Source organism: Oncorhynchus kisutch, linkage group LG30, assembly GCF_002021735.2.
Source record: "Oncorhynchus kisutch isolate 150728-3 linkage group LG30, Okis_V2, whole genome shotgun sequence".
In the NCBI taxonomy this organism is placed as follows: domain Eukaryota; kingdom Metazoa; phylum Chordata; class Actinopteri; order Salmoniformes; family Salmonidae; genus Oncorhynchus; species Oncorhynchus kisutch.
The window spans coordinates 20,816,805-20,830,135 of NC_034203.2; the positions used below are offsets into that span (position 1 = coordinate 20,816,805).

Genomic DNA, 13,331 nt, shown 5'->3' on the forward strand with positions numbered 1-13,331 from the left:
CACACTCACACATTATACTACCATCTTACAGTTGAAGGCTGCTCTAAGATTAATCCCCCATCCCATAGATTTGGCAGGAAAATAACACCTCATAGAAATTGATTATCACTATTTATTCACTGCTAAGAGGGCTCTTTCATGCATGAATAGCCAACCCATCAATGACTCTAAAAAGAGCAGATCGATAACAGCATGGCTATATGCAGCACTGTTAGTTGTGATTGTTCCTAAACCTCAGAACCCTACAGAGCTGAGCTGCAATTTGCAAAACAGTTATTGCATAGCATGAATGGACTCACTGTAGAATTTACAGACTTTTATTGATCACATCTAACCCCCTAGCTGGCTCTTACCATGATAGAAAGGCCTAAAAACCACAGGTAGCCATTTAATCCTTGGGCTACTCTTGTTATTCGTTTTCCATGAACTCCCAGTCCCTAGGACTCCCAGTCTGCGAAGATAACAGCCACAGAAAACAACAATCATTCTGACGAGTGCCTCATACATACGAATAATGAACCAATGCAGACCCCTTGCATCGCAAGCTCGAGAGCGTGATAAACTAATTTCCATGGGAGATGAGAGAATAACTGAATTAAAAGGAATTTGTTGTTACTGCGCTTATAGCCGTGGGAAGTAGGAGTGCTGAGGTTGCTGCAGCACACCATAAAAAATATGAATAAAAAAAAAATGTAATACATGTTTTTTATAATAATAGGATCGATATATTTTGTACTGATTTTGGTGAGAGCGAAACCTCTTCCTCTGCAGCAACCCCCCCAAAATATTGCAGCACCCCCACCCCCAAACTACTTCCCACGGCTATGACTGCGCCTAATGTATTGAAACACGTTGATGTAAGAGGGGTTTGCTGTGCTGACAGAGCCAGGGAAGCATGCTGTTGTCTGTTTGGCTTGTGGCTGTGTGGTGACAAGTTGATGGGTTGATACATGATCAAAGTACTTACCATGCAATCCCAATCAACATGATGCATCTTGAATGGCACCCTATCCCCTTCATGGTGCACTACTTTTGAACAGGGCCCATAGGGCTCAGGGCCCTGGTCAACAGTGGTGTACTTTACAGGGAATAGGGTCCCAGTTGACGCAACAAATGTCTCTAATCTGATACCATCACTTATTACTAGGTTGACCACATTTAAAATACCCAAATGCGGGACAAAAGCATTATATATTTATTTTTTGGCAAAGATGGGAAGGCAGGTGACAAGTTTAGGTCCAAAATAAGCCCATAGAAACACGTTGTGCTTATTTTGGCTAATTTTGGTGAGAGTGAAACCTCTCGCTTTGCCTCTTCCTTCCTGCTGCAAAAGATGCAGGTAAGAACGTCTGACTGAAATACGGGACATATCAGCCTTTTTTTGTAAATGGGTGGCGTTTGAATGTGTTGATAAAATGTGGGACATGATTGTTTGGTGCAGGACAAAGGGACAAAATATGGGACTGTCCGACTGAATCCAGGACATGTGGTCACCCTACTTATAACATATGTATAAGAGATGTAGCTACCCTGTTACCCTGCACACATAGGTATGTGGAAACCCCTTCAAATGAGTGGTTTCGGCTGTTTCAGCCACACCCGTTGCTGACAGGTGTATAAAACTGAGGACATAGCCATGCAATCTCCATAGACAAACATTGGCAGTAGAATGGCCTTACTGAAGAGCTCAGTGACTTTCAACATGGCACCGTCATAGGATTCCACCTTTTCAACAAGTCAGTTTGTCAAATTTCTGCCTTGCTAGAGCTGCCCCGGTCAACTGTCAATGCTGTTATTGTGAAGTGGATATGTCTAGGAGCAACAAAGGCTCAGCTGCGAAGTGATAGGCCACACAAGTTCACAGAACGTGACCACCGAGTGCTGATGCGCGCAGTGCGTAAAAATCGTCTGTCCTAGGTTGCAACACTCCCTGCCGAGTTCCAAATTGCCTACGTCGTCGGGAGCTTCATGAAATGGGTTTCCATAGCCGAGCAGCCGCACGCACACAAGCCCAATATCACCATATGCAATGCCAAGCATTGGCTGTAAAGCTCACCGCCATTGGACTCTGGAGCAGTGGAAACGCATTCTCTGGAATGATGATTCACGCTTCACCATCTGGTAGTCCGACGGACGAATCTGGGTTTGGAGGATGCCAGGAGAACGCTACCTGCCCGTATACATAGGGCCAACTGTAAAGTTTGGTGCAGGAGGAATAATGGTCTCGGGCTGTTTTTCATGGTTCGGGCTAGGCACCTTAGTTCCAGTGAAGGGAAATCTTAACGCTACAGTATACAATGACATTGTAGATGATTTTGTGCTTCCAGATTTGTGGCAACAGTTTGGGTAAGGCCCTTTCCTGTTTCAGCATGACAATGCCCCATGCACAAGGGAGGTCCGTACAGAAATGGTTTGTCGAGATCGGTGTGGAAGAACTTGATTGGCCTGCACAGAGCCCTGACCTCAACTCCATCTAACACCTGGGGTTGTGGTGCCTGACCTTACTAAAGCTCTTGTGGCTGAATGGAAGCAGGTCCCCGCAGCAATGTTCAAAACATCTAGCGGAAAGCCTTCCCAGAAGAGTGCAGGCTGTTATAGCAACAAAGTGGGGACCAACTCAGTGTTACTGTAATGCCCATGATTTTGGAATGAGATGTTTGACTAGCAGGTGTCCACATACTTTTGTAGTGTCGTGTATGTACAGTGCATTTGCAAATACTTTTTCCAAATGTTGTTATGTTACAGCCTTATTCTAAAATGGATTACTTTAATTTTTTCCTCATCAGTCTCCACACAATACCCCATAATGACAATGTGAAAACTGTTTTTTTAATGTTTGCAAATGTGTTAAAAAACAAACAAAACAGAACCTTATTTACATAATTATTCAGTCCCTTTGATATGAGACTCGAAATTAAGCTCACATGCATTCTGTTTCCATTGATCATCCTTGAGATGTTTCTACAACTTGATTGGAGTCCACCTGTGGTCAATTCAATTGAATGGACATGATTTGAAAATGTATAAACTCCCACAGTTAACAGTGCTTGTCAAAGCAGAAACCAAGCCATGGGGTTGTCCGTAGAGCTCCGAGACAGGATTGTGTCGAGGCACAGATCTGGGGAAGGGTACCAAAAAAAAATCTGCTGCATTGAAGGTCCCTAAGAACACAGTGGTCTCCATCATTCTTAAATGGAAGAAGTTTGGATCCACCAAGACTCTTCCTAGAGCTGGCCGACCGGCCAAAGGGCCTTGATCAGGGAGGTGACCAAGAACCCGATGGTCACTCTGACTGAGCCACTTCTCAGTAAAAGGCACATGACAGCCCGCTCAGACCATGAGAAACAAGATTATCTGGTCTGATGAAACCAAGATTGAACTCTCTGGCCTGAATGCCAAGCGTCACACCTGGAGGAAACCTGGCACCATCCCTACTGTGAAGCATCTTGCTATGGAGATGTTTTTCAGCGGCAGGGACTGGGAGAGGAAAGATGAACAGAGCAAAGTACAGAGAGATCCTTGATGAAAACCTGCTCCAGAGAGCTCAGGACCTCAGACTGGGGCGAAGGTTCACCTTCCAACAGGACAATGACTAGGTTGATTGAATCTGTGACTGACGTACTGTGTGACAGACAGACAGACAGTACAGACAGACAGACAGACAGACAGACAGACAGACAGACAGATAGATAGATAGATAGATAGATAGATAGATAGATAGATAGATAGATAGATAGATAGATAGATAGATAGATAGATAGATAGATAGATAGATAGATAGATAGATAGATAGATAGATAGATAGATAGATAGATAGATAGATAGATAGATAGATAGATAGATAGATAGATAGATAGATAGATAGATAGATAGATAGATAGATAGATAGATAGATAGATAGATAGATAGATAGATAGATAGATAGATAGATAGATAGATAGATAGATAGATAGATAGATAGATAGATAGATAGATAGATAGATAGATAGATAGATAGATAGATAGATAGATAGATAGATAGATAGATAGATAGATAGATAGATAGATAGATAGATAGATAGATAGATAGATAGATAGATAGATAGATAGATAGATAGATAGATAGATAGATAGATAGATAGATAGATAGATAGATAGATAGATAGATAGATAGATAGATAGATAGATAGATAGATAGATAGATAGATAGATAGATAGCCCTTCATCCGCTGACTGGCATTTCTAACAAAGCTTTATTTATTCTCCAGCCTGACTTGGTTCTGATCCATGAGCCTCGGCTTTAGCGAAAGTTGAGGTGCCATGTATACAATTTGTTTGGGGCTAATAAATTATTCATTCATGTCTTGAAGAGGAAAGAGAGACAGAGAAAGCCCTATTAGGGAAACACCCCCCACCCCCCAAAAATGTTTGTTCCTCATTAAAATGCTATGGGGATTATTTGAAGAGTGTTTTGATTCGTATAATAAGAGATTTGGGTTTTAAAATGGAGGAAAGTAGAAAGGCCTTGAAAGGATCTGGGTTTTTATAGCCAAACCTTTTAGAGAGAGTGCACTGCTCAAAATTCTGCCAGCGTATTTACTGGGCTGGTGCTGTTGAACTTTTCCTCTTTATTCTTGGGTATTAAATGAGGAGTTTTAAGGTGCTTTGATCAGTATGTTTAGGGCCTTTAGCCCAGTTCACTGGAGTTAAGATATTAAAGCCTCTGATGTTTTAATAATAAGGTCATAATAAGCCTATATACTCGTCAATTATGATGTGTGTAGCACAGGAGGCTGCTGAGGGGAGGACGGCTCGTCATAATGGCAGGAATGGCATCAAACACCTGAAACCATGTGTTTAATGTATTTCATACCATTCCACTGATTCCACTCCAGTCATTAACACGAGCCAGTCCTCCCCAATTAAGGTGTGTAGTACATAGAGGAAGGATGCACAAGAAGAACAACAGTGTCTTGTTCCTAAAACTCAATGTACTGTATTTGGTTCAAGGTATATGCTTGCTGATGATCCCCAATTCAATTTCTCGATGAATAGAACGCATGTAGAGCAAGTGAGAAAAACGAAACTACTAGGACGCAGCTTTATCATGGTCAGAACACATAGATAATATTGTTATTAAGATTGGTAAGGGAATTGCTGTTACAAGAACATTTTCAGAGTATGTAACATCTAGCACACTGAATCAGGGGATTCAATCCCTGGTCCTATCACACTTAGAGTACTGTCCAGTTATATGGTCAATCCCTGGTCCTATCACACAGAGTACTGTCCAATTATATGATCAATCCCTGGTTCTATCACACAGTGTACTGTCCAGTTATATGGTCAATCCCTGGTCCTATCACACAGAGTACTGTCCAGTTATATGATAAATCCCTGGTCCTAACACACTTAGAGTACTGTCCAGTTATATGGTCAATGCCTGGTCCTATCACACAGAGTACTGTCCAGTTATATGGTCAATCCCTGGTCCTATCACGCAGAGTACTGTCCAGTTATATGATCAATCCCTGGTTCTATCACACAGAGTACTGTCCAGTTATATAGTCAATCCCTGGTCCTATCACACAGAGTACTGTCCAGTTATATGATAAATCCCTGGTCCTAACACACTTAGAGTACTGTCCAGTTATATGGTCAACCCCTGGTCCTAACACACTTAGAGTACTGTCCAGTTATATGGTCAATCCCTGGTCCTATCACACTTAGAGTACTGTCCAGTTATATGGTCAATCCCTGGTCCTATCACACTTAGAGTACTGTCCAGTTATATGGTCAATCCCTGGTACTAACACACTTAGAGTACTGTCCAGTTATATGATCAATCCCTGGTTCTATCACACAGAGTACTGTCCAGTTATATGGTCAATCCCTGGTCCTATCACACAGAGTACTGTCGGGTTATATGGTCAATCCCTGGTCCTATCACACAGAGTACTGTCGGGTTATATGGTCAATCTCTGGTCCTATCACACTTAGAGTACTGTCTGGTTATATGGTCAATGCCTGGTCCTATCACACAGAGTACTGTCCAGTTATATGGTCAATCCCTGGTCCTATCACACTTAGAGTACTGTCCAGTTATATGGTCAATCCCTGGTCCTATCACACAGAGTACTGTCCAATTATATGATCAATCCCTGGTTCTATCACACAGAGTACTGTCCAGTTATATGGTCAATCCCTGGTCCTATCACACAGAGTACTGTCCAGTTATATGATAAATCCCTGGTCCTAACACACTTAGAGTACTGTCCAGTTATATGGTCAATGCCTGGTCCTATCACACAGAGTACTGTCCAGTTATATGGTCAATCCCTGGTCCTATCACACAGAGTACTGTCCAGTTATATGATCAATCCCTGGTTCTATCACACAGAGTACTGTCCAGTTATATAGTCAATCCCTGGTCCTATCACACAGAGTACTGTCCAGTTATATGATAAATCCCTGGTCCTAACACACTTAGAGTACTGTCCAGTTATATGGTCAACCCCTGGTCCTAACACACTTAGAGTACTGTCCAGTTATATGGTCAATCCCTGGTCCTATCACACTTAGAGTACTGTCCAGTTATATGGTCAATCCCTGGTCCTATCACACTTAGAGTACTGTCCAGTTATATGGTCAATCCCTGGTACTAACACACTTAGAGTACTGTCCAGTTATATGGTCAATCCCTGGTCCTATCACACAGAGTACTGTCCAGTTATATGATCAATCCCTGGTTCTATCACACAGAGTACTGTCCAGTTATATGGTCAATCCCTGGTCCTATCACACAGAGTACTGTCGGGTTATATGGTCAATCTCTGGTCCTATCACACTTAGAGTACTGTCCAGTTATATGGTCAATCCCTGGTCCTATCACACAGAGTACTGTCCAATTATATGATCAATCCCTGGTTCTATCACACAGTGTACTGTCCAGTTATATGGTCAATCCCTGGTCCTATCACACAGAGTACTGTCCAGTTATATGATCAATCCCTGGTTCTATCACACAGAGTACTGTCCAGTTATATGGTCAATCCCTGGTCCTATCACACAGAGTACTGTCGGGTTATATGGTCAATCTCTGGTCCTATCACACTTAGAGTACTGTCCAGTTATATGGTCATCTGCAGCATAGAAAGATATGAAAAAGCTCCAAATGGCTCAAAACAGGGTTGCCAGATTCTCTTCATTGCTCTAACCGCATGAATATTATCCAAATGCATCAGAATCTCTCATGGCTTCACGTTGAAAACAATTTACTATCCAGTCTTCTGATTTTCTTCTGAATGTTATATTTTTTAAAAACACAGTCTTTTTCAGTCCGGTTAGTACATACTAGCAACACGCATAACCACCAAACCAGACAGGCAAATTCAGGGCATCTAAGACAACCCAAGCCAAGGACAAATCGCCTTAATCTACAGTTTTATATCGAGCCATAGCTGAACAGAACTCTTTACCATCCATATTTCTCAGGCAAAAAGTAAATCCACCTTCAAGAAAATCTAATGTGATAGACCATATGACTGGTGTCACGCCTTGGTCTTAGTGTTTTGTGTTTTCGTTATATATTTTGGTCAGGCCAGGGTGTGACATGGGTTTACGTGTTGTGTTTCGTATTGGGGTTTTATAGGATTTGGGATTGCTAGGTTTAGGGGTGTGTCTAGTTAGGCTTGGCTGCCTGAGGCGGTTCTTGATCAGAGTCAGGTGCTTCTCGTTGCCTCTGATTGGGAACCGTATTTAGGTAGCCTGAGTTCGCTTTGTATTTCGTGGGTGATTGTTCCTGTCTCTGTGTAGTTTCACCAGATAGGCTGTAAAAAGTTTCACGTTCCGTTTGTTGTTTTTGTATTTATTAGTTATTTCATGTGTCACTTTTTTCATTAAAGTCATGAGTAACCACCACGCTGCATTTCGGTCCGACTCTCTTTCAACAAACGAAGAGCGCCGTTACAACTGGACAGGAAATAGAAAGAACATCTAATGTGATAGACCATATGACTAGACAACAAATAGAAAGAACATCTAATGTGATAGACCATATGACTGGACAGGAAATAGAAAGAACATCTAATGTGATAGACCATATGACTGGACAGGAAATAGAAAGAACATCTAATGTGATAGACCATATGACTGGACAGGAAGAAGAAAGAACATCTAATGTGATAGACCATATGACTGGACAGGAAATAGAAAGAACATCTAATGTGATAGACCATATGACTGGACAGGAAATAGAAAGCATCAACTGAATGTTAAATGTGTTCCCTGTCAGGTATTTTAATTATCTGTATTTTCTACTTGTTGAATGTTTGTGAAGTCTTGATTGTGGTTGTGTGTAATGTCTTGTTAATTGGTGTTGGACCCCAGGAAGATTAGCTAGCGTTATGGCGTTAGCGAATGGGGATCCTAATAAAAAATATGAATATATATGTATTTTTTTAAGTCACTGTCTCTAAAAACTGAATTTTTCCTGAAAAAAACTAATTATTCTATCCTTGCACTCTGATTATTATGTTGTACCTGTCCTCGCATGATAAAGCATTATGCCTCCAAAATTACTCTTAGCTCAACGAATTAGCCTTGTTTACCATAATTATGCAGATTCTGCTAGAAAACCAATCTTACCCTCCACACATTCCAGGGCATCCGTCAGTGTATCCAGGAGAGAGTGGTTCTAATCTCCTACTACGGCCAGTGTTTACTGTTTACCAACATGGATGTTTTTGTTGATTCATGTTGACTACCTCTACAGCTCTGTTACTGGCCCCACCCTGCTCTGTTTGGTCAGTAGGAAGTAGGGGATGTGGTTTAGACATGGTAATGAGACATTAGGCTTGCCAAAAGAAGAAAGCCTACCATTCTTCTCAAGTCCAAAAGATTAGTTAGCACCTCCGTGCACCGGGGCTCATGCATATTAAATCAGTGGATACAAGGCTTCCTCCTTCCAGAGTAATGTCATCATCAAATATCCAATCATAAATCATCTCATGTTAAGTGGTGGTTTTATGGCTTTTTTGCCTGCTGCCTTGCCTAAATAAGTAGGCACCAAAACATGAATTAGGGAAGCTTTTAGTGTGACTCCTTACCCGGAGAGATGCCGTTTTCCACTATTACAGTCCATATTTAAGTAATATGTGAGAATATCTCAGATCTCTCCAACACAGGCCTCATTGTGAGATCATTGAGAGACTGATTAAGTACAGTAGTAGAGCACAGTCAGGCTTTTAATCTTCTCTCCTCTTTATAGATAAATCTCTCCCCCCTCTCTCTCTGTCACTCTTTACCCTGTCATTTAAAGGGCACATAGCCTGAAAGTAATTTAGCTTTAATGTAGATTCCTGAATAGACCTGTGTCTATAGAAATCTCTGTTTAGCTGCTGCTGCTGGGTTCTTCTTGGGTTGACTTGGATTGTGTCGTAGTGGGTTAATGTCAAAGCACATAAAAATACATCTTGTTTGAGCCATTCACTTTTCTTTGAAGATTGGATATGCGTTGCACACAGCTACCGAGGCAGTTTATCCATGGCTTTCTCAAACAGTAAAAGGACATCTGAGAAAACCATTGGGCATTGCGGCCTTGGCATTGGACAATGGATGACTGTTACAGCTGGATGATTCCTGTATGTGTCCTCTGAGTTCCAATACATGCCCATATCACCACCTATTGTCCAATATGGGAATAACAAGAAACTTGCAAAACCAACCTGTACAGTATGTTAGCCACAATGATGAAAAAGTAAAACATACAGTAACATTTCACTGCTTGCTACAATGATAACATTTCCCTGTAATAATAATAATGACTTTTCCCTTCATCTTCTCCAGATTCAATAAGATCCAGAACACCAAGAACACTATGAAGAGAGACGGGATCAGCACGTTAACGTACCGTGTGCTCCAGTTTAAGAAGTACCCTCTCTACACCAACATCTCTGTGGAGATCGGCAAGCCCCCGCCCCGGCCTTTCAGGGGATAGACAGATAGAGAGACCCGGCCTGGACATGGAGAGGGAGGGAGATGGGGCAGAGAACGATAATGCACAGTAGAGAGCCTCCATCTCTGCCTCCACCTCCCTCAGCCCGACACAGACCCAGATACCCCCCACTGACCTGGGCTAGGAGCCCGCCAAGACCCCTCTTAGCCCACTCTGAGTGGAGATACACACCTGTTGCAGTCCAACACTGCTCACAGCTCAATGGTTACGGCTGGCCTCCAACCTGGGATGCTGACTAGCTGACTCTGGGGGGGGACTAACTCTCAGGAATAGATGAAGAAGGGGGATGTATTAGATCAGATTCATTCTCCTGGCTGGAGCCACAGTGCTGTTCTGGAAATGTGCATACTGTACATGAAACACACAGCAATAGGGATGAGGATGTCCAGGGTTCAAGGGGAGTCATATCGACATTGTATCGTTGACACGCTGGGGGTTGGGTTTGGGATTCAGAGGTACTGGAGCAGAACCAAGAAGAGCAGCCCTGATCTCTCTGTGAGAATCTATCTGTCAATCAGAACATACTATATTGGCGCAAAATGAATGTGTACTGTCTGTGCCTGCATCTAACGCAGGCTTTCTCCATTTCCCATGTCTCTGCCATTGACAAATGGTTCTGAAGCAGAGCGACATTGTGCACCAACTCCGGTCTCTCTTTGGTCTCTTTTGCTTGTGACAAAGAATTGTTACTATCTGTGGATGGAAACAAGTTTGAGAGGCATACAGTGAATAAAGACCTAGTAGTGGATGGGTATGACTATCTAAAGAACTGGTTTTGACCTGTTTGTGGAGAAGAGAGGTCCAGTAAAAAGAACATAAGATGAACTTCTGGCATGGTTCTAACAGGTGACCATCAGACGTGTTCTGACGTGTGCTCACTCACAAAGGTTATAGTAGATAGTGATGGGAGTTTAAACCTTTGCTGTTTAACAATGGATACCGGCAGTTTTAGAAGAGGATCATATCTTGCTCAAAATGCAAGACTCTTTACTCATTTTTTTTTTGTTTTCATTTTGAATTTAATAAAATGATAAGGCATTGATAACCTAGTGGTGGGAATTGTGAATGATGTTGATAAGGAGAGTCTAGTATGGTGAATATTTGCATTGTAGCATTCATTCCATCCATTCCGAGGCAGAAGCACACTGCACTGAGGTGATAAGAACACAACGGAAGTTAGTTATTTCCTCAGGGTGGATTCCCCTAGAATAAATGGAAAACTAGCCCACATACAGTAAGAACAAATCTAATATCGTATTACTATTAACACTACCAGTGTATGAAAGCCTTTTAACGTCTTAAGTAAGTAAGCTTTTTCTTCTCTCACTCTCTTCTCCTTTTTTTGTACTGCCTAAACACCAAACTGATGCCTTCAGAATTTTTATGAGGGGCAATGATAAGGAATGCTGCATTTTGGGATTTTTTTTAATGACGTTCCTTTTGTGTGAAGTGACGTGGAAATCTTTTTGTACTATCAATGGTTTTCTTGGCCAGGCTTGAGTCAGTGAGTATTTAGAGATGCTCCAACCAACCAGTTTCCCCTCTGTTTATTTTGAAGAGTCTTTAAAAGATGGAGTGCATTTCCCTTTTTTCCTCTCGACAACACCCTCCACTGCCTTTTATTCCTCTCTCTGGCAAGGCCATATCTCTCTCTTTGTGCCGTGTGTGTCTGTGAACACCACAATGTTTCTCTGTACTTGGCCATCTGATGAACACACAGACAGCTGTATCTGAAGCACAGTGCTCCTCTATAGAAATATCAGCGGGATTTCAACAATCCCTCTCTCTCGCTCTCTCTCTTTTCTCTCCTCTCTCTCTCATTCTGCTTTTTCATTTTTCAGTTTGTTACTACTGGTGTGAGTTGCTGTGCCCTTGGAAAAGAGAGCACCTCGCAAAGTGAATACTCTACTCCCCATTCAACACTGGAGACTGACGTCCTTTTACACTACTCTATTTAAATGTAACTGTCAAATGGATGTACTGTGTATGCACTGCTCTCTGATGACTGTGGGCCACAGGATTTAGAATTTCACATATTCCTGCCTATGGTCCCAGTATAGTATGATTCATCAGGCTGCCAAGCTTCTGCTTTTATGTTCAATGCTGAGGGAATAATTCTCCAAAAGGCTAAATATACTACTTGGAACTTTGGGAAGGAGCTTTTACATATAGTTAGCATCCTCATTGCCTAAAATCTGTTTAACAGATTCACTACTGATGCAGCACACAACCCGAGAAAACTTGGTACTGAAGTTGTATTCACTGGTTTCATTAAAACATTTTTTTATTTTTTTCTGCCAATGATGGCTTTTTATCAGAACTCCAGTCCAAGAAATTGTTGCATATTTAGTTTACTGTACGGTAGACTACAGGATGTGATTTCTGTACATATCAGACTTGTAGACTCACTCAACAGGTTAGTAGCGATCATTACAGGTGCATGGACAGGCATTATCATGTCATTTGTGTTGTGAACAGAGGAAAACGTATAATAGAACTCAGTCTGTTCTGTTGACTTGATATCTATATGGAGATCATGAACCAAGTAGGCTACAACAGGAATAATACATCCTATTGGTTCTATTATATCAATCTAATCATGAATCATATTGGTATATCCATGATATTATCTTGTTTGGCCTATAGGCTGTATTCTGCCCCACTAGTGACTGTGGTATAACATTGTAGGTACTGTATAATATAGATTTGATATGATGCGTATTGACAGGGGGACCTTTCAGCATAAGCTTAGAGAAATCCTTCCCAGGACTATCTCTCTCTTTCACAACACGCCAGCTATGAATCAGTGCTAAAGCACCACTCTTCGTCTGCGTCCCAAATGGCACCCCATTCCCCACATAGTGCACTACGGGGCCCCTATGGGCCCTGGTCAAAGGTAGTGCACTATGTAGGCAATAGGGTGTCATTTTGGCTGCATACCTTTGCTCCCACCCTCCCTGCAGTCAACTATTATTATCTTCAGTTTGTCCTGCTAATGTATAATTGCGGAGCATCAGCTTTTTTCGTTGACCATGTTTTTGATGCAGCCTTGAGTAGGAAAAGCTGACAGGTGGAATGCTAATGTGCTATCCAGCCTTTGGAGTGTCTGAAGTTCTCTCTTCATCCATCTCCTGTTGGCAGACATTGCACAGCTTCCTCCTTCTTATACGTTTCAACCTACGGCTCATTGAGCAATCTTTTCCATAATTGTCAGAGCCGTTGTTTAAAGGAAGTGGTGGGTAACTGAAACAGGAACAAGATAGGATGAGGGCATTGGAGAACCACATCAACTACTGACTGCCTCAGGTCTTCAAGCCTGAGTGCATTTTTAAAGATT

The 13,331-nt window shown here is 41.9% G+C and overlaps 1 protein-coding gene across 1 annotated transcript in view; it reads left to right on the forward strand.

Moving 5' to 3' along the window:
* Nucleotides 1-11,489, forward strand: part of LOC109874554 (beta-1,4-galactosyltransferase 2) — a 151,664-nt gene extending 140,175 nt beyond the window's left edge. The window contains exon 7 of the mRNA XM_020466524.2: nt 9,826-11,489. Within this exon, the coding sequence (XP_020322113.1) occupies nt 9,826-9,976 (151 nt within the window). The 3' untranslated portion in view covers nt 9,977-11,489. The remainder of the gene's footprint in view (nt 1-9,825) is intronic.
* Nucleotides 11,490-13,331: the final 1,842 nt, after the last annotated feature.